General features: G+C 36.1%; 1 protein-coding gene and 1 long non-coding RNA gene across 2 annotated transcripts; one reads left to right on the forward strand and one right to left on the reverse strand.

The window, feature by feature from the left end:
* Positions 1–252: 252 nt before the first annotated feature.
* LOC6539122 (UDP-glucosyltransferase 2) lies at positions 253–20,501 on the reverse strand. The gene is made up of 8 exons (XM_002085987.4): positions 20,386–20,501; positions 19,251–19,443; positions 14,447–14,529; positions 12,398–12,455; positions 5,439–5,622; positions 1,648–1,944; positions 800–1,584; positions 253–747 (listed from the first exon to the last, which is right to left on the reverse strand). Exons 3-8 carry the CDS (start codon positions 14,523–14,525, stop codon positions 579–581), a joined length of 1,572 nt encoding a protein of 523 aa, XP_002086023.1. The 5' UTR covers positions 14,526–14,529; positions 19,251–19,443; positions 20,386–20,501; the 3' UTR covers positions 253–578.
* Positions 20,502–20,516: 15 nt separating this feature from the next.
* Positions 20,517–25,747, forward strand: LOC120320577. The gene is made up of 2 exons (XR_005560109.2): positions 20,517–21,816; positions 25,004–25,747. It is a non-coding gene; the product is annotated as an uncharacterized LOC120320577 (long non-coding RNA).
* The last annotated feature ends 1,758 nt before the right edge of the window (positions 25,748–27,505 follow it).

Here is a 27,505-nt window from a genome sequence, read left to right on the forward strand (position 1 = left end):
CAAAGAGACAAAAACTGCCGCGACCATACTTTTGAAAAATGATTTGAAATTTTTTCATTTTTTATTAGTCTTGTAAATTTCTTTAGATTTGCCAAAAATCGTTTGCCTAACGCCCACAAACCGCAAAAAACAATCGGAGTTCAAATTTTTCCTTCGGACTTTTACTAGCTTAGTAACAGATAGTCGATGAACTCGACTATAACATTTCCTGTGTTTTTATTGCAATTTATTTGCACATTTTTATGGAAGATGTTTTAAGTAGAATGAGCTTTTATTAATATCATAAATTCAGTGTCAATAAGATAAATATGGGTTTATACATTAATTTATTTAGTTTAACATAAGTAATTTAATGAAGGTATAATTGGAATAGTCACAAATTTTTAATATGTTCTTTTTTTACGCTTTGAATCAAAACGTATCTTTCTTAATATTAAAACTGCCCACTTGGGATATTTTATATATACAATTTTGAATACAATACTTGGAATAGTCAAAAGTTTCATTGACGCTGTGAATCACATTGTATTCTACTTAGTTTTTATGTACTCCCACTATAGGGATATTATAGCGTTTTGTTAAATCTTCTTTGACTTCGACTTTGCTATTGTAAATAAAGGGGCCATCAGGAAATGAAGATTCCGTACCTTTTCGGATCGGAAATCCATGCGCTTCAGTGCTAAAATCAGGCCGTAAAATAAAATAAAATAAACCGCAACTACGTCGAGTAAGTAGTATTGCCACCATCTAAATAAAAAGGATTAATATGGTAAAACGAAAATAATCGTTTTAAACTCACGTCATATTTCGGGAGGGAGACTGTAGATGATAAGCGCCATTGTGTCGGAGCACATATTCGGTCCAGTATATTGCAGTATCTAGCGCTGTTGAGCGCTGGTCCAAAAAGAGCTTTTGCCGATATCGTGCTGAATTTTTGTAGTGAGGATCGTGAATCACTTTCATAATAGCCTTGTATAACTGATTGGCTGATAGCGTCTGAAGATCTAGCTTTATTGCATAACCGTCGATCTCGGCCTTGGCTGAGTTAACATCGTGGTCGCAGAATACCGGCATTGTAACTACGGGTACTCCATGAAATACCGTCTCAAACATGCTAAGCAAGCCTCCATGTGTTACAAACGCTCTAATCTTCGGATGTCCTAAGATGTCCTGTTGCGGTAGCCATTGTGAAAGTTTTACGTTTGATGTGATATCTTTTATATCTGAACTGCCTTCATACTTCCATAGAACATGATACGGAAGACGTGCAAAGGTCTTTACAAGCATGTGACGCAAGGCCTCTGGCATGTTCGCGGCCTTTACGGAAGAACCCATAGAAACATAAATGAATCCTGATGATCCAGAAGCACCGATGAAATCCTCAAGGTGTCTAGGAAGTTTTCTAGCTGGCCTACAGTGAATGCAAGCCACTTCTGCTACATTTGGATTTAAGGCTCTGGGATAAGATAAAACTGCGTGTCCATTTTGCAAAATGAAACTCACGTTGCGCGACATTTCATAGGGATGCGGGATTTGAGCACCCAAGTGCTCTCGCATCACAAGGTGTGTCCGACGCATTACATACTATAAAAAAATTAAATGAATGGTCATTAATTAATGCTAGGCTAAGATATGAATTTTACTCACCATGTGCATAATTGTTTGTCCTATTTGCATGGCCGTGTTAATAGCCCGTTCGTAAAGATTCATTGTGTCCGTAAATCGAGAATAGAAGTTTGGAGTAATAGCGTAGCTAACAGGATTTCCTGCAGTCGAGATACTTCCTGTATAGAAGCCCACCGTGTTTATGTACATAAATGGAATCCTTAAATCGTATATTAATCCCAAAAAGCACTCTGGAAAAGCTCCATCCAATATGGCCAAATCAAAGGATTTCGTGGTCAGCTCCATAGTTTTTGAGTCACGAAACATTGCATCGCATGACTGTTAATTAAATACACATTATTTTTTTTGTATCGTTTCTTAATTTTCTCTAACTTAATATTTTTAATTTCAAAATTTCGATTTTTTGGTTAATATTTAGTCAAATGGACGGTTCACTGGAATAGTATTAATGTATTCTTCTGGTCCTAATTAGAAAATGCGAGATAAAATCCTTAAAAATAAAAGAACACTTATAATTCCACATCATTTTGGATAATTCGACTAAATATGAAAGGAAAACCCTTAGTTTCGCTTTTAAAATTATGTGCAAGACACACACATATTTTAATACCCGTTACTCGTAGAGTAAATGGGTATACTAGATTCGTTGAAAAATATGTAACAGTCAGAAGGAAGCGTTTCCAACCACATAAAAAGTATATATATTTGATCAAGACCAATAGCTTAGTCGATATGGCCATGTCCGTTTGTCTGTAGGACCGTCGAGATCTCAAGAACTATAAAAGCTAGAATGTTGAGATTCAGCATGCAGACTACAGGGACATAGACGCAGCGCAAGTTGTATAACCCATGCTGCCACGCCTACACTTTTGAAAAATGTTTTGATATTTTTTGATTAGTCTTCTAAATTTTGCTCGATTTGTGAAAAATCTTTTTTCAAGGCCCACTTTAACGCCCACAAACCGCGAAAACAATTAGTTCTGAAATATAAATTTGATAGTTGGAGAACTTGACTATAGCGTTCCCTCTTGTTTTTTAGCTTTATCCTTTTAGACGTAAATAAATACAGTATAACAAGTAAAGAATATAATTGCCAGCTAAGGGGAGCTAAGACATGGTATTCGTCGACCGATATCCGTAGCATATCCATAATCCGCACTCCCTACATTACTTGGCTTGCTCAGCTTTTTTTTATCAGAACTAGCTTCTGGATCCGTGTTTTCTGCGAAAGCAAATGCTTCAGAGTGCTCAATCTTATCTTTATTGTGACGTCTGAGACTTCACCTGTGTTTCTCGGCATACACTTGCCAAAGGAGCATGTTGCTGTTTCGGTAAGCAGTGATTTTATCTGACTGGTTTCTGGAGGCGGTGGTTGCTCTGTGTTTTTTTTAGACTGCTTGAGTTATGCACCCTACGATACCTATAGCGATTTCGGCGGCGCAGAGATTCTTAAATGACCTATCTGTGGCGCATCTATGGGTTAAAGCATCTTTGCAATGGTTGGTCTGTGGCTGGTCATCTTATTGTAATATCGGAGATATTAGTGCGGTAGTGAAAGCTGGGCTTATTCTTCTGCTAAACCTTTCATTTCACCAGCAATGATCGTGGCCTGCTATGCGCTTCGCGTCGCTTCTCTCAGCACTGACGCACAGAAAGCATTTGGTTCCCTCCTCGATTGACAAGGCTCGTGTGTTAGGCTGCAATCAGACATAATTTTAGTCACTTAAAGCACCTTTGCTCGCTTTGCTATTCTTGACTCAATAGACTGCTCAATAGACTTATCTCCTGGGACTCCCTGACCGTGCTTAGTGCTCAGAATTACAAGAACTGTTTAAACCGTTGCAAGTTCCAGTTCGCGCAGGATCCGAAACAGTTCTATAATTTCGTTAACATTAAGCGCAAAACAATTTCTTACCCTTCCTCGGTATTTTTTGAAAATACAAAGGTAACATCGGATCATGCAATAGCCGATCTATTTGCCAAATTTTTCTTTTACGCGGTATCGAAGTCGAAGTTAATATTTTGCCCACTCTAAACGGAAGCTCCCTGCTTTACGATCTTCAGCGTGTTAAGCCAGTCTATTCGCCAGGCCACGACAAAATCCCCGGCTCTGTGCTTTGATTCTGTGCGGAAACCTTGTGCAAGCCTCTACTAAAACTGTTTAACGTATTTCAGAAATATTCACAGTTCCCGCATATATGGAAGGAGTCCTTTGTGATTCCTCTCAATAAAAAAGGTAACAAATTGGATGCAAGCAATTACAAAGGAATCTCTAAATTCCCGACTATCACTAAGCTTTACGATATTACTCCCAATTTGCAGCATCTTTGTAGGTCAATTATTTCACCATGTCAGCATGGTTTTATGAAACCCAGATTAACAACCACTAACCTTTTGGAGCCAACTTTCATGGTAATACAGGCCTTCAAAATCAATCTTCAAACCGATGTCATCTACACTGTTTTTAGTAAAGCATTTAACTTTGTTAATCAATTTTTTTCTAGTAAGGAAACGTAATTCATTAGGTTTCTCTGTTGATCTTTTAAATTGGGTTTTTTGTTATCTGAATGGCAGGACGCAACGAGTCATATTTAAAAATTCTCTTATTGTATTGTTAGAGTCACATCTGGTGTCCCACAAGGGAGCCAACTTGGATTTTGGCAAATCGATAGAAACTTACAAGACTAATACAAAAATGAAAAAATATCAAAATATTTTTCAAAGGGTGGGCAAGGCAGTTTTGGGCGGTTTGTGGGCATCTATGTATCTGTCTGTATGCATAGTCTCAACTTTCTAGCTTTTGTAGTTCCTGAGTCTCAGCGTTCATACGGACGGACAGACAGACGGACATGGTCATATCGACTCGGCTATTGATCCTGATCCTTTATATATATTTTATATGGTCGGAAACGCTTCCTTTTGCGTGTTACATACTTTTCAACGAATCTAGTATACTAAATGAATCTGTATACTCTACAAGTAACGGGTATAAAAATACTAATACAATATATTGTGAGACAAATATAACTATAAATTGTAACGCAAAACGAAATTGTGTTCCGGAAAATTTACTCCTTTCTTATGCACCAGTTCGCCGTTGGGGTGAGATATATATATATTTATTTTTTTTGCGTGCGAGTCCCACGTCCCCACCTTCCGCCCAACCGATCGAGGTGCGCTGCCGTGCGTCGTACGTTTCGTTTTGCGAGAATATAGCCGGGTACAGTATAGTAATTATACCCGTTACTCGTAGGGTAAAAGGAACATAGACGCAGCGCAACTTTGTCGATTCATGTTGCCACGCCCACTCTAACGCCCACAAACCGCCCAAAGCTGCTACGCCCACACTTTTGAAAAATGTTTCGATATTTTTTCATTTCTATCGATTTGCCAAAAAACTTTTCGCCACGCCCACTCTAACTTCTACAAACCGGCCAAAGCTGCCACGCCCACACTTTTGAAAAATGTTTTGATATTTTTTCATTTTTGTATTAGTCTTGTAAATTTTTATCGATTTGCCAAAAAACTTTTTGCCACGCCCACTTTAACGCCCACAAACCGCCAAAAACTGTCAGTGTTGAAGAATCTCCTACGCACTTCCACTAGCTGAGTAACGGGTATCAGATAGTTGGGGAACTCGACTATAGCGTTCTCTCTTGTTTTTCTATCAAATTAACTTAATAATATTTCGATCTTTACCTAGTACGACTGTGGAATAGATTTTGTATTAATCAATATAAGCATTTTGCAAAGAGTCATTCAACTTCTTTATATTGCTGATAATCTTTAATCAGTTTAATTTTTCAACTTACTTCGAAAGCGTATCGCAGGCCATCCCAGGGCTTAATGGGCATTTCTCCAGCCATTCGTGAGCCCAAAAGATCCCAATTGGTATAGTTGTGGATATATTCAACTAGGCCGGCTGGTGCTACCTCGTGCAGTCCTTCAATATTAAAATCAGCCGGAAATCCACTTAGAAAGGTAATATTGTGCCCTCTGAAAACAGAAGCATACAGGTCCGAATTTTTATTTTATAACTTTTTCGTTATTTATAAGCATGTTTAATAAACTGAATTTCAATTCATCATCATCAATTCAGTTTCTCCGAAATTAATATTTCGTGCTGACTGCGCTCTTGCGATACATTTAACAGCTCGCTTACAAGTTTTTATTTTGTGTATTTGTACAATGGTCTGAATCTTAAAAATATGGAAACTAATGTTGTCTGCTTTCGAAACAAATGCCGTCTGGTAACAAAGCCTGAGCAGCCTTAAACTATTATAATAATCTCCAAAGCGCAAAAAAACAAGACATAACAAAAGCCGAAAATATAAAAGTGGAAAAATTTAACTTTTTATACGCTAGGGACATTTCATCTTTCAAGATTACTGTCCCTAATGAACTATTTTTGAACATATGTTCTGTGAATTAAACTCCCTCACGCGGCCAGACCACTGCACCACCCACCTCTCCTTCTTCTTAACAAAACTAACATCCAGTCTTACTATCTCCTATAAAAATTAAAGAGCCTTGCGTAGCAAGCTAACTAAATTCTATAGCCTTTCCGTGGCATCCCATATCATTGTGCTTACAGAGACTTGGTTAAAGCCGGAAATACTTAGCTCTGAAGTTTTTAAGGTGTGTACACATTATACATGCATGATCGACCCTCCAGACGGGGAGGTGGAGTCCTAATTGCGGTTAGGTGTACCCTCACGTCAGAGGACGACTCGCGTAAAGTTGAACTCATATGCGTAAAGATGTAATTTTCTGATAGCTCTGTTTATATTACGTGTTCTTACATTCCGATGTCTCCTGAGTTCTCCGCTATCCGTTTCAAATAGACTGTCCGATAGGGACCAATCAGTAGTTCCCGGTAATTTAAATATACCTGGCACTATGTGGTCCCCAGGAGAAAGATCTAATATCCTTCTCCGTATAAGTAGTACAACATGACTTTATTGACGGCTTGCTCGACTTATCGTTGTCGCAAGTTAAATATATTCGACACTCACTGGGTCGATTGGATCTATGTCTTGTGACTAGTCCTGAAAGTGTGTTTCTGTCCAGAGTAGCACCTCTTACTCAACCTGGAGATCCATATCATCCTACTTTCGAGGTGACAATCGACATCGGTACCGTAATAAAAGAGACATCAGAGAAGTCAACCAAGCGAATTTATTGTTTTCGCAAGGCAACCTTTTTTAGGATCAATAACTTTATATCTGGCTTTAATTGTTCCGATCCTTACTCCTGTAAAATGGCGGATGCCCTAAATATATTGAATACCGTTATTAAATAATTATACCCGTTACTCGTAGAGTAAAAGGGTATACTAGATTCGTTGAAAAGTATGTAACAGGCAGAAGGAAGCGTTTCCGACCATATAAAGTATATATATTCTTGATCAAGATCAGTAGCCGAGTCGATCTGGCCATGTCCGTCTGTCCGTCCGTCTGTCCGTCCGTCTGTCCGTATGAACGTCGAGATCTCAGGAACTACAAAAGCTAGAAAGTTGAGATTAAGCATACAGACTCCCAAGACATAGACGCAGCGCAAGTTTGTCGATTCAGGTTGCCACGCCCACTCTAACGCCCACAAACCGCCCAAAACTGACACGCCCACATTTTTGAAAAATGTTTTAATATTTTTTCATTTCTGTATTGGTGTTGTAAATTTGTATCGATTTGTCAAAAAACTTTTTGCCACGCCCACTCTAACGCCCACAAACCGCCAAAAGCTGCCACGCCCACACTTTTGAAAAATGTTTTGATATTTTTTCATTTTTGTATTAGTCTTGTAAATTTCTATCTATTTGCCAAAAACTTTTGGCCACGCCCACTCTAACGCCCACAAACCGCCAAAAACTGTCCTTCGCACTTACACTAGCTGAGTAACGGGTATCAGATAGTCGGGGAACTCGACTATAGCGTTCTCTCTTGTTTTTTAACTCTAGTGTTCCGATGTACTCTCCGTCAATTTCTAACAAGCCTTATTGGTTTAACAAAGAGTTGACAGGATCAGTAGCCGAGTCGATCTGGCCATGTCCGTCCGTCTGTCCGTCTGTCCGTCCGTATGAACGTCGAGATCTCAGGAACTACAAAAGCTAGAAAGTTGAGATTAAGCATACAGACTCCCAAGACATAGACGCAGCGAAAGTTTGTCGATTCAGGTTGCCACGCCCACTCTAACGCCCACAAACCGCCCAAAACTGACAAGCCCACATTTTTGAAAAATGTTTTAATATTTTTTCATTTCTGTATTGGTGTTGTAAATTTGTATCGATTTGTCAAAAAACTTTTTGCCACGCCCACTCTAACGCCCACAAACCGCCAAAAGCTGCCACGCCCACACTTTTGAAAAATGTTTTGATATTTTTTCATTTTTGTATTAGTCTTGTAAATTTCTATCTATTTGCCAAAAAACTTTTGGCCACGCCCACTCTAACGCCCACAAACCGCCAAAAACTGTCCTTCGCACTTACACTAGCTGAGTAACGGGTATCAGATAGTCGGGGAACTCGACTATAGCGTTCTCTCTTGTTTTTTAACTCTTGTGTTCCTATGTACTCTCCGTCAATTTCTAACAAGCCTTATTGGTTTAACAAAGAGTTGACACACCTAAGAAATGTAAAGTCCAGATTGTATTCAAAATTAAAAAATACCGATTCTCAGCCTATCCTTTCTTAATATTTAAGTTCTCTGTTGAATTATACCGTGCTTAATGCTCAGTGTTACAAGAACTATTTTAACCGTTGTCAGTTCCAGTTCGCGCAGTATCCGAAACAGTGTTATAATTTCGTTAGCCATAAGCGCAAAACAATTTCTTACCCTTCCTCGGTATTTTTTGAAAATATAAAGGTAACATCGGATCATGCAATAGCCGATCTATTTGCCAAATTTTTCTTTTACGCGGTATCAAAGTCGAAGTTAATATTTTGCCCACTCTAAACGGAAGCTCCCTGCTTTACGATCTTCAGCGTGTTAAGCCAGTCTATTCGCCAGGCCCCGACAAAATCCCCGGCTCTGTGCTTTGATTCTGTGCGGAAACCTTGTGCAAGCCTCTACTGAAACTGTTTACCTTATCTCTGGAATCTTCACAGTTCCCGCATATGTGGAAGGAGTCCTTTGTGATCCCTCTAAATAAAAAGGTAGCAAATTGGATGCAAGCAATTACAAAGGAATCTCTAAATTGTCGGCTATCACTAAGCTTTACAATATCACTCCTCATTTGCAGCTCCTTTGTAGCTCAATTATATCACCATGTCAGCATGGTTTTATGAAACCCAGATGAACAACCACTAAAATTTTGGAGCCAACTTTCCTGGTAATACAGGCCTTCAAAATCAATCTTCAAACCGATGTCATCTACACTGTTTTTAGTAAAGCATTTGACTTTGTTAATCAATTTTTTCTAGTAAGGAAACGAAATTCATTAGGTTTCTCTGTTGATCTTCTAAATTGGGTTTTATGTTATCTGAATGGCAGGACGCAACGAGTCCTAGTTAAAAATTTTCTTGATTGTATTCTCCGAGTCACATCCGGTGTCCCACAAGGGAGCCACCTTGGTCCGCTCCTTTGTACCTTATTTATTAACGACCTTCCCTTAGTAATAAAACATTCGCGTGTACTCATGCTCGCAGACGATATGCTAGACCTTAATGGCTCGAAGTGTAAAGTTATGACTTTCTGTCGTGTCAACCCAAGACAGTTTACTCGTAGTCCGCATTGAATTGGTTCAAAAGAACTTTTTACTGTTTGCCTTACCACGCCTAAATTGGGTGCAAACCTTAAAATACATATTTATTCAAGTAGACTAATGATAAGTAATTTACGCTCCCTTGCTAACCGTAGAACGATGCTTGGAACAGTCTTCATATTTAAGCTTATTCTTGGTAAAGTTGATAGTCCCGACATGGTTAGTCGGCTAAATTTCTCTGTTCCAAGCAGATACACTAGAGCTACATACTTCTAATCCTAAATCATTGTAGATATAACTTTTAGTTGCATCATCTCTACAGAATATTATGTTCTGACTATAACTTTATCCTATTATCTCTAATCTTGACTATCTGACACTCTTAAAGCAATCATATATCATATTCATATTTATCATATCATATCACAATTATCTATCTATCATATTTAACACATAATTCGATCTTACTAATAAAATTACTAATATTTATACATTTTCTCGCTTCTGTACTCGTTCCTATATCGCGTCTACATTTTCGCGAACCGAGCCGTACGATAAACGGCCGCTCGATCGGATGGGCGGAAAGCGTGACCGTATGACTCGCGCGAACAAAAAAAAATGATGTAAACGATACTGACACAAAAACGATACTTACAAAAAGAATTTCAACAGAGATGACAATGTTATTTAAAAAGCTGTTAAGAAAAATACAGTTTCCTAAGGAGAAAAAAAATTAAAAACCGGGCGGTTTGTGGGCTTTAGGGTGGGCGTGGGAAAACCTTTTTCTGCCAATAGATTGAAATTTACAAAATTAATACAAAAACAAGAGAGAACGCTATTGTCGAGTTCCCCGTCTATCTGATACCCGTTACTCAGCTAGTGTAAGTGCGAAGAACAGTTTTTGGTGGCAAATAGATAGAAATTTACAAGACTAATACAAAAATGAAAAAAATATCAAAACATTTTTCAAAAGTGTGGGCGTGGCAACTTTGGGCGGTTTGTGGGCGTTAGAGTGGGCGGTGCAAAAAGTTTTTTTGCAAATCGATAGAAATTTACAAGACCAATACAAAAATGAAAAAAATATCAAAACATTTTTCAAAAGTGTGGGCGTGGTAGTTTTGGGCGGTTTGTGGGCGTTAGAGTGGGCGTGGCAGCATGACTTGCGTTGCGTCTATGTCCCTGGAGTCTGTATTCCTAATCTCAACTTTCTAGCATTTGTAGTTCCTGAGATCTCGACGTTCATACGGACAGACTGACGGACAGACTGACGGACAGACGGACGGACAGACGGACATGGCCAAATCGACTCGGCTATTGATCGTGATCAAGAATATATATACTTTATATGGTCGGAAACGCTTCCTTCTGCCTGTTACATACTTTTCAACGAATCTAGTATACCCTTTTACTCTACGAGTAACGGGTATAAAAAACGAGTAGCGGGTATAACAAGAGAGAACGTTATAGTCGAGTTCCCGGACTATTTGATACCCGTTACTTAGCTAGTGGAAGTGCGAAGGATAAATGTTAACAAATGTTAACTCTTTGGCAGTTTGTAGGCAAAAAGCGTTTCCGACCATTAAAGGTATATAGAGTCGAGCTGAGTCGATCTGGCCATGTCCGTCTGTTCCTTCCCTCTGTCCGTATGAACGTCGGAATCTTCGGAACTATAAAAGCTAGAAAGTTGAGATTCAGCATGCAGTCTCCAGAGACATAAACGCAGTGCAAATTTGTTAACCCATGTTGCCACGCCCACTGAAAAGCCCTCAAAGCGCCAAAAACTGTCACGCCTACACTTCTAAAAAATGTGTGGATGTTTTTTCGGGTTTCAGGACAAAATTAAATTTTTAGATTTCTTTAATTTTCTCCAAATGTGGTACTTTCCGGTTGTCCAAAATGTCTTTTTCGTCCATTTCTGTTAGATCGTTTTTACAGAGTTAAGGCTTTGGTGATCTGTGATTTAAAATGGTATGCTGACGTTTAAATGCTTAAATGAATACTAAATTCTGTAGATCCTCTATGTGACAAATTCTTTGTTTGAATGCGGGGTTGGCTCATATTTCTATTTTCCGGTACAAGACGAAAATATGTTATGTTATGTTATAGTATGTCAAATACTAACAACTTTTTCAATTATATTTTGATTTTACCTTTTATTTTTTTTAAAATTGTGTATATTAATAGACATACAAAAAATCAAAATCAATCATCAACATACATATATGAAATATTATATATAAAACATTATGATTTTCTACATTGCCTGACGCTGTATTTTGACCGCCATAGTACAAAAGAGTCAATATCGTCAGTATTTCCTGGTGTCTTAGAAATTTCGTGACGGCTTTCAAATTTGGTCATTTGCTTGTTGAGTATTAATCATTCCTAATACAGTTCTATATAATCTTTATAGTGCAAATGATTGCTCTATCAGAATAAACATTTATAACAAAAATTCAATACGGCTACTAATACAGAAACTTACACACACCTATTTTAGTTACCATAACATAAAAAATATGTTATCTTTTAAGCCCGGAATTTGTTTATTATATTTTTTGGGTACCCTTCAATTAGAAGAACTTAATTCGAGTTTTCAGTAGAATTGATTCTGAAAAGAATTCCTTCTTGTGGAACACCTTTCGTTCGAAAAAGAGTTAGTTCCGACTGGGTCTACATTTAGGGTCAAAAATAAACTTTATTTCAAACAGTTTTAACAACCGGAAAGTTTACCGCGAAATCTGCTATAAATATATAATATAATATAATAAAAAACATTTAGAAAATTCGTATGGTTAACTAGAAATCTGCTATAAAAGGTAGGTAGTGACTCTGCTCCTAAGGGTAAAATTAATGTAAAAAAAAAATGTCCTTGATGTCATCGGATGCACGAATGAATGAACGGTAGTAGTCCTGATAAAAAAATTTTGTTCTCTACGGGTACTGAGCGTTACAACGTAGGATAAATACAATTTACTTGACAAGAACAAAGACCCAAAAGAAATGAATATTATTAGCATTATATAATATGATAGAAACAAATTTTAAAAAATATCTGATTTCATATATATACCTGGATATTAATCCCTTAGCCAACTCCCAGAATGGTATCTTGTGAGACTTCGTTCCGCCTGAAAATTTTTTAAAATATATTTTTACTTTGTACAAATATCAATTCATTGAGTAATTTTCTTCATTAGAGAAGTTTTTCAAATGTTTTTTTTTTAATTTAATTAAATTAAAAAAGGAAAAAAATCAAATCAGTTCTCATTCTGAAACCAACTTTTAGGAAGTAAATAATTTTATAATGTTTTTATTTACCAGACCAACGAAGGCTTTTTCTGAATGCTTTTTGCAGAAATTTCAAAGCTCGTCGACTTGACGGTTGATTTTTAATATATATATACGTATATATTGTTTCGGATATATCGTTTTTAACATATTACAAAATAACTAATAAAAATAATATTGAGAGCGCAGACAAGCTAAAATTGTATTACAAGTTCATAAATTTGGTGATATCAAACAAAAATCCCTTGTTTTGAGGTCGTCAAAAAATTGATATTCGAATTTTTTTTTCTTAAAGGCGCGATCGCCTATTTTGATTCATAAATAAATCAAACAATACATTGGGGCTGAAAAAAGAAATTTGTCTCTGAAAACGAATATACTGCTTCTCAGGTCTACCAGATTTGATCTTTGGACAATGACATTGTTGCTGAGCTTAAAGAACAATCAAAATGAAATGAATGTGAACAATTGTTTTTCTAATATGTATTGCCCATGTCATTGTATTGTAACAGCAATAAGAAAAAACAAGAGAGAACGCTATAGTCGAGTTCCCCGACTATCTGATACCCGTTACTCAGCTAGTGTAAGTGCGAAGGACAGTTTTTGGCGGTTTGTGGGCGTTAGAGTGGGCGTGGCCAAAAGTTTTTTGGCGAATAGATAGAAATTTACAAGACCAATATAAAAATGAAAAAATATCAAAACATTTTTCAAAAGTGTGGGCGTATCAGCTTTGGGCGGTTTGAGGGCGTTAGAGTGGGCGTGGCAAAAAGTTTTTCGGTAAATCGATAGAAAATTACAAGACTAATACAAAAATGAAAAAATTTCAAAACATTTTTCAAAAGTGTGGGCGTGGCAGTTTTTGGCGGTTTGTGGGCGTTAGAGTGGGCGTGGCAAAAAGTTTTTTGGTAAATAGAAAGAAAATTACAAGACTAATACAAAAATGAAAAAATTTCAAAACAATTTTCAAAAGTGTGGGCGTGGCAGTTTTTGGCGGTTTGTGGGCGTTAGAGTGGGCGTGGCAAAAATTTTTTTTGGTAAATAGAAAGAAAATTACAAGACTAATACAAAAATGAAACAATTTCAAAACATTTTTCAAAAATGTGGGCGTCGCAGTTTTGGGCGGTTTGTGGGCGTTAGAGTGGGCGTGGCAACATGAATCGACAAACTTGCGCTGCGTCTATGTCCCTGGAGTCTGTATTGCTAATCTCAACTTTCTAGCTTTTGTAGTTCCTGAGATCTCGACGTTCATACGGACAGACAGACGGACAGACGGACGGACGGACAGACGGACAGACGGACAGACGGAAGGACAGACGGACATGGCCAAATCGACTCCGCTACTGATCCTGATCAAGAATATATACTTTATATGGTCGGAAACGCTTCCTTCTGCCTGTTACATACTTTTCAACGAATCTAGTATACCCTTTTACTCTACGAGTAACGGGTATAAATATATATGATTAAAAGGGATGGCACGCTCGGTATGTATCGATCTATGAGAATAAAAATTTATAATGTTGTATAAGAAAAAACCCAATATAATTTATTTTCATGATGAGCTAATAACGTAAAGACAACTGAAAAAATTAACTGCTTATAGTAGCCTATAATCGCATGAATAAAGACTCCTATACATTCAAAATTAATATAACTTTAATCTTGAAAGTTTTAACTTAATTAAAGACATTTAATAGAATTGAGTAAGCAATTTTAAGTTATTACAAATTTGATTTTTAACTAATAAACTTAGATGTTGGTATCCAAAAAATAAAACTTTTTCATTTTCATTGACTCTTACAAAAAATATATAGTCTTAGACTATTCTTACCTTGTGTTGCCATTAGGATGTCCGCAGCCAATGTGTTGCAACTCCAGATAATAAGATACAATGCAATTTTTTGAAGCATGTTGCTAAAAACGAAGTTTATTTCAATTTAGTGGGTCGGACGTGGACTTCTTAGGATCTACACCGACTTTTTTTATTTTAAACCATTTGTCGCGACGTCAGGTCAGTACGTAGTCTACAGTCTAACAGACTTTTTTTCTATTTAGCTTGCTATTTAAGTCTTCTAATCGACCGTATAGTAGTACACGGCTCAAAATTACATAATGTATATATAATTGATGCGATTCCATTTAAATTAACTTTTAATGTCGTACAGTCAGCAAAAAGTCAACAGGTAGTAAGCTGGACTACCTCTATAACACAAGCAACACACCTTTAGGTAATAAAAAGATGTTCGCCCAAAGCAAAGACCCTTTTAATAGCCATACTTCATACTCTCTAATTGCTTTTGTTATACTACTCAGCACTAAATACTGATGCTATAAAACTACTTTACTGAGAGATCTTAGTACTTTCGCTAATTGTATTACGAATGTACATATACAAAAGTAACACGAGAACGTAAAATAATTTTAAAAAGCGATAGTTTTCATAACCCAATATTTTTACGTAAGAACTTGAAAAAAATTGCATTAATGTGATATAAATATAAATTAATGGATAAATTGAAAATTTTCAATTTTTATACATAATTTGAATGCCAGCTAAATGGTATACTAGCAAGCAATACTTTTAAGACAATTGTAAAATTTTCAAATCAAAATATGATATACTATAGTTTTAAACGCTTCGGAAACGAACGAAAATGGCTACACTGACTTTATTTATCAGTCTCCTTTACTACAATAATCTTTTCAATAATTTCAAAACGTTATGCAAACTTACGCAAAATATATATAAATAGCGAAGGAAAGACAAAAAATGATAAGCCACACAAGCCATCCAAAGCGGCCACGCTAGATATGGCAAAATAATTTCTAAATTTCTTTCTCGCAGTCTTACTTCTGAGCAACGAGTATTTGATAAACTAGGAACTCAATTATAGCGTTCTCCCTTGTTATACCCCTTACTCTTAGATTAAAAGGGTATACTAGATTCGTTGAAAAGTATGTAACAGGCAGAAGGAAGCATTTCCGACCATATGAAGTGTATATATTCGATCAAGTCGATCTGTCTGTGTCCGTCCGTACGAACGTCGAAATCTCAGAACTATAAAAGCTAGAAATATGAGATTCGGCATGCAGACTCCAGTTTATCGATTCATGTTGCCACGTCCACAAACCGTCAAAAACTGTCAGTGTTGAAATTTCTCCTTCGCACTTCCAATAGCTGAGTAACGGGTTACTCAGATTAAAAGACTTAAAATCTTGGATTTTGCACTTATACTTCCAAAGTTTTACATCGTCTTTTTAACTCCAAACCTTTAACTTGCTATTTAAGGCTTTTAATTGGCCGTATGGTCCACGACAAAAAGCGTTTCCATTTAAATTTACTTTTATTGTCGTACAGCTTACTGTATCAGAACAAAATGTAAAGTAATAAAGACAGGACGCCTAGAAACGAAGTTTTAAAACTTCTCAGAGACAAAATCCTGGTGCTATAAAACAACTCTAGTCTTAATGGTTATGGCCACATCGTGTTCCCCTTTTACAATAAAAGTGTTAAAAATTTTCTTAAATGCTATGCAGAGGCCCAACAATGACATCTAAAGAGCATTCAGCAAATAACTATGTATTCATAAGCACGGTCAGCCGCAAATGGATATTGAAAAACTTTTTTAACATTTAATTATATAAGTTAAAGTTGTACAACTATCTTCGCCAAGTCGAAGTTCTTATAGCATTTGCATTTCTATGAAGGTTTCACAATTTTGAAGAAGTACTTATAACCCCGTTTTAAATATGATTTGTTTAAAGTCATAATCCATTCGATTTATATGACTAGGGGATCGTGAAAAAAGTACTTATATATGTTATATACATGACCTCATTAAATCTGCTGATGTTCAGTCATAAATCAAAGGACACGATTGCTACATATGTAATATAAATATTTAAAGCAGTACCTCCTGCACCATTGGTGACTTTCGCAAGGTTTCATCTGTTTGTTCTCTCCCACCATTAGGACAGAGTGCCCAAGCGAAGCTAAGTGGTTTTTGTGCGCAAGCAGAGGCTAACTGGCGATAAACCACCAAGCAGTCGCATGGCAGTAATCACTGCCGGGCAGCAGCGCACCCAAGCATCATAATGATACGCCTGGTTTAATTTAAGCCGAGCAGTTAGTGCGGCAGACCAAGGCCAGATCGTGCCGACGGTGCGAGAATGCGGGGCAGATATCACGATCGTCAGCGATCCCTAACGGACTCAAGCTAGACCTTCGACCTATTAAAAAAGGCGATCTGGAGGTGTAGCAGCGAAACCTTCCAACTATTAGCGGTGCATTCGGATTTACAGTGTGTACTTAGCTCCTAGTCTGCCAGCAATTTCAGCTGGAAATTTTAAAGTCGGAAAACTATTACTTAACTTATTGAAAGTATATATTCTCTATAATACAAACCAAGCAAGCCATATTTAGCAACACTAACCTCCTAGACCTTCTTAGCAAGCCCAACCCAGAAAACATACAAAAAATCATACGTTTCCTCAAAAAAAAAACAGAATTATACCACCAAATTTAAAACAAAAAAAAAAACAAATGTACAACAACAAACACAGTAATCATTTAACCAACTAGCCATTAATTAGATTTAAAAAATAAATTAATAAATAAAAATTGTAAACCAACATAGCCAGAGGCCCTGCAGCCAGTGCTATATTACTTAAGTTAGTTTAGTTTTGTAAACTGCTCTATCTATTATAATAATAATAATATATTCTCTATAATATATTGATATTAATAATTATATATTAATACATTTTCGGCCTTAACTTGATGAAAATTTGCTGACTGTAATATATATAATTTGATGAAAATCGCACGATTACAACGCCCACACTTTTGGAAAATGTTTTAATATTTTTTTATTATTCTTGTTTTTTTGGAGCGCCCATGGTTTGTTGTTGTTTTTATTATTTTTTCGACTATTTCTATTGGTATACCAAGAAAAGTATTGCTAAGTATCTGATAACGGGTATCCGATAGTCGGTGAACTCCATTTTGTGTGCTTAATGTAATAAGGTGTTATTATTCGGTACACACCTTTCCTTTATATGTATATATTGTTCATCAAGAGTATGTATATAAGACTCGGCTGTTTTCGTTCTTCTTTAATACAGGTAAACTTAAAACGGTAGCTCCAATCTTGCACTCCCTAAATACGACCTTTGCAATTTGCCTAGGATAAATATGACAAACTTAAAACGGTAGCTCCAATCTTGCACTCCCTAAATACGACCTTTGTCATCTGTCCACATGCACCGATAAGCATTCTACAGTGAATCTTTGCTAAAAATCTGGCAATACGTTTTTAGTAGGTGGGAATTATCCCATTTCAGAGACAAACTTTGAATTTTACACCAGCGGCAGTTCCTTTAACTCCAATTAGTAACGATGAGATATTCGTTTAGCTCCGGTGATATAAGCAGCTTTGACGAAGTTGATTTGATAGGGCGTATCGGTAGCGTAGAAAGCAAGAATATCGAATTTAAATGCTGTCAATCAAAACTGTAAAGATCGAATGATCCTAATATATAAATTTATATGGTCGGAAACTCTTCCTTCTGACTGTTACATACTTTTCAACGAATTTAGTATACCCTTTTACTTTACGAGTATTCTTAGAAATCTGTAAAATTGCAGTTCGCTCTAAAATCTAGTAACTTAATTTATAATAAATTAAATATAACCTATTTTGTTGTTATAAGTTTTGTTTTTTGCCAAGGCATTAAATTATCGTTTGAAGGAACGATATATTCAAACAAGAGCAAACATTGCATAAATTAGTTGACGCCCATACATCTAAAACATTTTTTTATACATTTTTTTTAAATTAAATTAATTTTTTTAATTAAATTAAATTAAATTAATTAACAAATTCATTCCTTGTAGAGCATATTCTTTTTAAGATGTCCAGAATTTTGCAATAATCTGTCATTAATTTTAATAAGATTGTGAACAAGAAATTTCACTATATTTTTTTTTTGGCAAATCAATAGAAATAGGGCAAAAAAATAATAAAACAAACAAAAACTCTTTCAACGCCCACTCTACGTTACAGTGTTGGACGGTTTGGGGGCGTTAGAGTGGTCCCAGAGAATAGTTTTTTGGTAAATCGATAGAAAATTTTTGTCAGACTAGTTAAGAAATAAGAAATTATCAAATTATTTTTCAAAAGTTTGGGGGAGGAAATTTTGAGCGGTTTGTGAGGAGTGGAAAAATTGATCCTGATTAAGAATATATGTACATATGTTATCTTCCATATGAGCTTCCATCCACCTCTTACATACTGTTCTACGAATCTAGTATACCTTTGTACACTACGAGTATCAGTTATATAAATGCTTTATCTCAACATTTGTATAGTTTTTATAGTTCCGCAGAGATTTTAGCGAGCAATCCAAAAACAAGTCTTTCATTCGCCCCTATTAAGCCTTGGAAGCTACACTTAGACGTGCCTTGTTTTATTACTAACGTGGAGATTTTATAAGTGCCTAGAAAGTGACAATCTTTTTGTAGCTTCCATAGAAAGACACACAATCACATTTGTTACCATTTAAAAGTTCAATCGTTCAGCGAAAATATTATTATAAAGACATATTTGTTTTTTCAATCAGTCAGTAATACATACCTATGTATATAGCTGGTCGTTTGAGAGGAATATTTTTAAACAGTCTCGCACTGCGTAGGTGTCACACTACTCTACATGTTAGAATTCACCTCTATAGGTCTTACAGTTCTCAAGATCTCGACGTTTATACAGCCGCACAGACGAAATAGTAGACATATATCGACACGGCTAGTGCTTTTCGAAGTGTTCCGAACTTAATGTATAGGACCATTTTAACATATTTGTATTTGCAAAGAAAAACAACGAAAAACAGCATTGTTATTTTGCTCATATTGGCTCTACTCTGGGATATAGCATTTATAAAGTACTATGTAACATAATGTATGCATGTACATAAAGAATATGGGATAATAGATAGAGGAATGCCGGTCAATGCCGTGTTATTACATATTTATAACATAGTAGTTGTAACATAGTAAAAATATGTTCTTTTGCTTAATACCGTTAGCTTCCTTCTTCTTTATTGTGAGAAACCAATATGAAGAAAGAAAATTTCGTTCGAGTTGCCGACGTGTTATATCCTATTATCATTGCTCTTATCCTTGCACGCCTCCTTGCCTTAATATGAATTAAATTGTTATAATATTTATTAAAATGTGACTACTCAAGACATCGATTCAATACGTCAAAATTACATTTCATCTAAATATCGTTATCGTATTGCAGTTCGACATCGGTTGCAGTTATTGTATAATTTTATATAATTAAGTAGATGAAATCATAATCCAAAATCTTGTCCTTTATTTTTTTACCCGGGTTATTCGTACCGATTCAAAAGTGTGTCGAAGAAGTAGGAGATGCTTTACGTTCACAAAAACTCAAGTTATTAAACTCTAATGTTAATTTTTTAAATATATTGGGTTGTACTTTAATACCCTATGAATATGCATTGCAGTGAGATTAATTTTCTGATGCCCAGCAGTAATGCTACTGCTGAGGCTGTGTTTGTTCACGCCAGTATTTGGAGGTATACCAAACCGTTAGCACACTTTCACCAGAGTAAACGAACTTTTAAACACCCATTTTAATATATTTTAAAATGTAAATATTTAATCATAATAGTTAATCGCACTGCGTTAGGTATAACACCGTATGCAATTGGAAAAGAATAAAATGGGTGTTACAAATGCGGCACCTTATCCAGTCTATCTCATTAGCACATTGACACTTAGCCCGATAAACCAAAACAAGCCAACAAGCAACACGACTTTTCACTTTTCTTTAAAGCTTAAGCTCTTGCTCCGACGAAGTTTCTCCGCGAGTTAACTGAAACATACTGAACGTTGAGCTAGCTTTTTTGGCTCTGTTTAACGTCAAAGTGAGGGACCGGTGTTACAGCAATATATGCATACAACGTGTTTAGGTTACGTTTCAATAAATTAAAGTTGACGGGGCTGCATCTGCGGTTCGCAATTTGGCAATTTCTCAAATTTTCTAAAAATTTTATAAGTAATAAGTATACTATATTCTAAAAATCATATTTTTACCCAAAATGTCTACATTTAGATGCATCACACCCATAAATTTATAATAATTGTAATTTTTGTGCACTATTCAAAATATCCCATCAAAAAACGCAAATTTGTTTTGGCGTATCACTAGGTATTTGCTTTAGAAACATATTCTAATCTGAAATTTAAATAGTCAATAATATAATTCAAATACTAATAGAACCCTTAGACGAGTTCCTCGACTATCAGATACCTGATACTCAGCTAGTTGGCGAGTTAAAAATATATTTTACATTTTTGTTGCCACAGCGATATAAATTGGCAAGACAAAAAGTAAATAGGAAATGTGGAATTGTAGTCGTGACAGTTTTTTGCGGGTTGAAGGCGATAAGTCGGCGTGGAAAATTTGTTGTCGGCATTTTAAAATTAAAACAAACCTTAAAAAATAAAAGAAGGCATCTACAGTTAGCCGGTTAATAAAATATTCATAAATAAGAGACGCTTTAGATGAGTTCCTTGACTATCAGATACCCTAACATAGATTGTGGAATAGGCAAATTGGCAACACAAATACCATATAAAAAGTAAAAAAACTATTCAAAAGTTTGGTAGTGTTATTTTTGGGCGGTTAGTGGGCATTTGATTGGTCGTGTCAGCGGTTTAAATTGATATTGTTTTTGGCACAAAAACAAGACTGTACCTATAGTTAACACTGATTAATACTAATGTTACATAAACACAAAAAATGTAATTACAAAAGAGACGCGAAGTTTTCAGCTCCTTGTTTAGTCGCACAGACGTGTTACATAATGTATGTAAACTAATTGTATTTTATTATGTTAAATGTGACAATCAACGTAAGGATTCTATTATGTAATTATTCGATGCAGCTAAGGCACCGCATCTTTTGTCGTATAGATCTCTGCACAAATCGTAGTAATCGTAATTTGTATAAAATATATGTATGATTTTCCCTGACCACCAGACTGAATTTAACCAACATAACATAAGCATAACATAACGTTGCGGCCTATCGGGAGCAGCAAAGCCGATTCCCTGGCAACAAGGACAGCGCAACCGACAGCTGAAGCCACAGCTTTTTAGGGACAATTTAGGTAGGTAGTTTAGTTGCTAATTTGATATTAATCAATACAGTCATTGTTCTTATTTCAACTTGAACTCCAAGTCTTTTTATTTTTATACCCGTTACTCTCAAAGTAAAACGGTATACTAGATTCCTTGCCTGTTACAGCAGAAGGAAGCGTTTCCGACCATATGAAGTATATATATCTTGATCAGAATCAATAGCCGAGTCGATCTGGTCATGTCCGTCTGTCCGCCCGTCTGTCCGTCCGTCTGTCCGTATGAACGTCGAGATCTGTGGAACTACGAAAGCTAGAAAGATGAGATTAAGCATACAGATTTCAGAGACGTAGACGCAGAGCAAGTTTGTCGATTCACGTTGCCACGCCCACTCTAACACCCACAAATCGCCCAAAGCTGCCACGCTCACACGTTTGTAAAATTTTTTTTTCATTTTAATACCCGTTACTCATAGAGTAAAAGGATATACTAGATTCGTTGAAAAGTATGTATGTAACTGGCAGAAGGAAGCATTTTCGACCGTCCGTATAAACGTCGCGACCTCAGGAACTATAAATGCTAGAAAGTTGAGATTCAGGATGTAGACTCCAGAGACGCAGGTTCAGTTTGTTGACCCATGCTTCCATGCCCACTTTAACGCCCCAAACCGCTAAAAACTGTCACGCTCACACTTTTGAAAAATGTTTTGATACTTTTTTACATATTTGTTATTTAAATAATTATTTATATGATATTTTTATAATGACTTGTAAATTTTTCTAGCTTTGCCAAAAAACTATCTTAAAATTTCTTCTTCGTACTTCCACTAGCTGAGTAACGGGTATCAGATAGTCGTGCAACTCGGCTATAGGATTCCCTCTTGTTGTATGTATTTGCACTTTTTTACATGTACATGTCTGTAAATCCGCAGTTTTTTTGCAATCAGCTTGTGGGTATTCGGAACTTCACACTTTTCAGCGTTCCTTTTTATTTTGTGCGTTTTATTTTTTGGTTAACGATTAGCATATCCAATATAGAGAATAAGATGGTGTTTCGACAGAACGCAGCTTTTTTAAATTTAGTCATATAACGTATATGCAAAGACATTAGAATAACAAGATGCGTAACGCCATACGATTTTTTTGCACACGATTTTTTCGTGGTGGCTTTTCAAGTGGCTCCAGGCTCTATCGAAATTTTGTTCAAAAGCCAGTGAGCGGAGAGCTCTAGAGCCAGCAGCTCTCTTGTACGCATACAGCGACAGCTGACCACTGTATTGGTGCACACGTATGCACATGCATTGTAAAAATGACAAAATACGCCCTTCATTTTAAAAGTTCTTAGACTTTAAATCTATATTATTTGTTATAAATTGCCACCACTTAAAAACTCTAGTTTTGCATTGCCTTAACATAACAATTATTTAAATTCAAATAATAATAGCACAATCTATGTACCTAATAATGCATAATAATTTTCAAATATGATTTTATATTAGAATAGTTTTCATTAGAGTATTCAGCGTGCGATGTGTGAAAAATATAAGACGTCAATGATTCTTCGGTGCTTATGTCCGCACTTCGTGCATCAATGAAATCAATTTTGCAATAAAGAGTTTCCATATTTTTATTTATTTTATAATTAATATTTTAGTTTATGAATTATTTTTATGAAATATTTTAAATGTAATTTCTTTTTTTTTGAAAATTCTTTGTTTAAAATTGCAGTAGTTTTAATAATTTACTTTTATACATTTTAATTATTTACTATAGTTATTTAGTCAAATTACTAGTATAAAAATGACCAATTTTCAGTATTTAAAATGCAAATAAGATTCACTTAAATTTTATTTTATTTTGATATTTTTAAAAAAGGGCGCAATTATGGGTGGTAAGAAATGATCTACGAGTAACGGGTATAAAAAACTTCTTTCAAACCAAAACATTAATCAAATTTGTTTCTTAGATCAAAATTGATTTCGGCCCTAAAATCGTCTTCTAGCATAAGCACGCACACATGCACACGATCTCCTTTATTGTTTTTACTCATACAAGCAAGACAATTCTATTTTTAGATTTTAACGCTCACGATTTTAGGCGAGCGAAAAGAGAGCAATTTTGGTCGTCACCAAAAAAGTGGCTGCATAGTGCAAAACCAATGTCTGGCCGTTACGCATCTTATTATTATAATGTCTTTGGTATATGGGTGGGTGTTCAGTTAGGAGGCGTTTTCGACCCTATACAGTATATATATTCTTGATCAGGATCACTAGCTAATTCAATCTGGCCATGCCTGTATATCCGACCGTTTGTCCGTCCATCTGTCTTTAAAAGCTAGAAAGAGACAGAAACATAGACGCAGAAACCGCCCAGAACTGTAACGCCCAAATTTTTAAAACATTTGTTTATTGCTATACCCGTTACTCGTAGAGTAAAAGGGTATACTAGATTCGTTGAAACAGGCAGAAGGAAGCGTTTCCGACCATATAAAGTATATATATTCTTGATCAGGATCAATAGCCGAGTCGATCTGGCCATGTCCGTCTGTCCGTCCGTCTGTCCGTCCGTTTGAGCGCTGAGATCTCAGGAACTACAAAAGCTAGAAAGTTGAGATTAAGCATACAGACTCGAGACATAGAAGCAGCCCAAGTTTGTCGATTCATGTTGCCACGCCCACTCTAACGCCCACAAACCGCCCAAAACTGCCACGCCCACACTTTTGAAAAATGTTTTGATATTTTTTCATTTTTGTATTGGTTTTGTGAATTTCTATCAAATTGCCAAAAAAAATTTTGCCACGCCCACTCCAACGCCCACAAACCGCCCAAAAACTGCCAGAGTTGAAGACACTCCTTCGCACTTCCACCAGCTGAGTAACGGGTATCAGATAGTCGGGGAACTCGACTCTAGCGTTCTCTCTTTTTTTTATTTTATTATTTGTCTTGCCACATTTCATTTTATTTTGTCCCGTCCACGATAACGCCGACTTCTGTCAATATGCCAAAAAAAATGTTGATCTGCCCATCTACCACTAGATGGGTCGGGTATGTAATTGTCGAGGAACTCGTCTACAGAGTTTTCTCTTGTTTGCAATATCAACGAATGCACCAACAACAATATAGCATTTGATCGAATTTCCTCCGCTATTCAAGAATTACTACATTTACTAATTAAATGATCAGATCAATAACTCCATTGTTATCTATTTTTTCCTATGAAGGTCAACGAACTGGAGGATCGGATTATCGTAGTGCGTGGAGTCTCAAGCAGGCAGAGGCTGTGCATATTGTTTGTTATCTACAAATTGAGGAAATGCTCTTTCAAATCAAAACGCACTGTATGTGAAGAAGCAAATAATACATCGCTGCTATTCGTTGTACCACAAAGAAGTACAAGCCCATCTACGCCAAGAGGCAAGACATAATACTGCTATAACACAAATCAATCAGCGTGCGGAGGGATTATTTCACGGCAACTTTAATACATGTGGATCAAATCAGGTGCATCTTTCTCATCTTATTCAGCAGGAGGAAAGTTTTCAACAAACACTTAACAAGTTTTGAGAGATAGAAGACTACATGCAAGCTCCGCCACAATATATCAGGGAGGAAGAGCTCGTTAAAGTTATGCTTTCAATAGTATTGCACGCGAGTTGCCACCCCGCCCCCTAAGCCTCCATGCCTCTGACTAGGAAACGGACAACGGCTTTTATTAAAGCCTCAATCCCGCAAGAGCTATTCAACAAATCAGACGTCTCATTCTTAGGATACAACCGTCACTTGCTTAGCAAGTAAAACGCTATCACTTTCCACTCATTTGGATCCTCGAATAATAACTGGAGTAGCCGGTAGAATGTCCTGCCTGCTATTTATTACTTACCTGTACGTAAGAAAAATGTAAAAAAGTAAACGAAGCATAAAATAAAATGTGGGAAGTAAATTAATTGTGATTCAAGAAAGGAAAAGCAAGAATTGTGATACACAAAGGAAAAAAACATTTTGTAATCAAAATTTTACCTGTGAATCAAACGAAGATCATCACGTCACCATCGCATACACTCTCTTATATTAGCACACATACGAATGCATCCAACACTTTCCCAGAGGCGTGCCCCCGAATATATAACTGCCAGAATCAAACATTGATTACTGTGCAGTAGGATCTTAAAAAGAAAATCAAATCTTAATCCTATTAAGCCCTACTTCATGTGCCGCAGTGTCAGCAATATTACATGTGTATGTGTGTCCACGTATGGGGAGCTAATCGAGGGGGTATCGTTAAGTCGCTAGCCTCACTCAACGCTGCAATATACCGCCATGCCCTTATATACACTTATGGATGTACTAAACAAATAACGAATCACAAAAAAAGGGGAAACGACAAGTAAATTACACATTAATACACATACAACATGTACACCCAAACACACCCTGGATGTACCCAACAGATAACAGATAAGAATAAGACTGTCATATGATCCTCAAGACAGGGTTGAGTGGAAAAACCTAAACTCCAGATAAATCACCCACTGGTAGAATAAACATCCGTTGCCTAATTTAAACAATCCTTGCTTAAGCCCTCGCACCATCGTCACTTTCCCACGTTCAAAGCTCGGACTCGCAATCCCGAAAAACAGAAGTATTAGATTTAATAAACAAAAAAGAATATAAGAGCACTTGTATCCAAGAGCGAATGCACTTGAATCCAAGAGAAATGCCAAGACAATTAAAGTTAGCAATTCAAAAGCCATCTTTCTTCATTAGAACCCTAAAGTCTAAAGTCCTTATTAGAAAAACTCCAAACCGAGGCTTGAACGTCAATCAAAGCAGAGTAATTATCAGAGGTCAGTTTGAGGCCTAATCGCTCGGTGTTCTTCTCAAGAATAAATATTGTAATCACTCAGTAAAATAAAATTACATTTTTTTTACATATGACTATTGCAATTATTTAATTATATGTAAGTGCTTTGTTCCTTTCTCTCAATTTTTGTATCTTGAATAAGTAATAACACTATTACTTACTATTATTACATTCACATTACAGAATTACAGGAATACAAACGGGAATATACTCACAAAAAAATTAAGTGGACATATATTTAAACATAATTACACTCCTATTGTAACCTAATGGAAACAGCATTTGTTCATTATTTTTCGTTCAGTCTTTGGAGAAACTGTTATTAGGAATATCGAAAGTAGGACGTCAAATTAAGTACTTCGGTATTTAACAACACTGAGCGTAACAACAAACATAGAACAAGCTTAAGAACAATGCCAAAAAGAGCAATCCCCTTACAGGCCGCAAATCAATCGGTCTGATAATAAGAGCCGGAACTCCTGAGAATCCAACGGCCGCCAAAACCTATACCGGCGCAACAATAATAAAAAAAGACATAACAATAACAACAGTAACAACCGAAGTGGACGGAATGATTATGGCGACCGTAGGACCCCTTTCTCTAAATCTAATCAGGCTAGGGGTTCTACTTTTCTATATCTGACATTTTAATCTAGAAATAATAATGTTTATTGTTGATTCAATTCCTTTATTGATCCAAAACACGTGTACCTTGATAACTTTACGAATTTGAAAACTCCTATAACACTTAAAACAGACTTAAACAACTTCATTATTTACCAAAATATATCTAACCACTTGCTCTCGGAATTAAGTACTATGATCCATAAAGTAAAACGTGACCAAAGTCGAACCCTCTTCA

This window comes from Drosophila yakuba, chromosome 2L (assembly GCF_016746365.2).
Source record: "Drosophila yakuba strain Tai18E2 chromosome 2L, Prin_Dyak_Tai18E2_2.1, whole genome shotgun sequence".
Taxonomy (NCBI): Eukaryota; Metazoa; Arthropoda; class Insecta; order Diptera; family Drosophilidae; genus Drosophila; species Drosophila yakuba.

Bases quoted from the DNA above. Each gene is read 5' to 3' on its own strand.
- LOC6539122 (XM_002085987.4), bottom strand. From the start codon at position 14,525: ATGCTTCAAAAAATTGCATTGTATCTTATTATCTGGAGTTGCAACACA. The intron at 5,623-12,397 runs GTATATATATGA...TTCTGTTTTCAG, and splicing joins GCTAAGGGATTAATATCCAG to AGGGCACAATATTACCTTTC. The intron at 1,945-5,438 runs GTAAGTTGAAAA...TTTAATTAACAG, and splicing joins GCCTGCGATACGCTTTCGAA to TCATGCGATGCAATGTTTCG.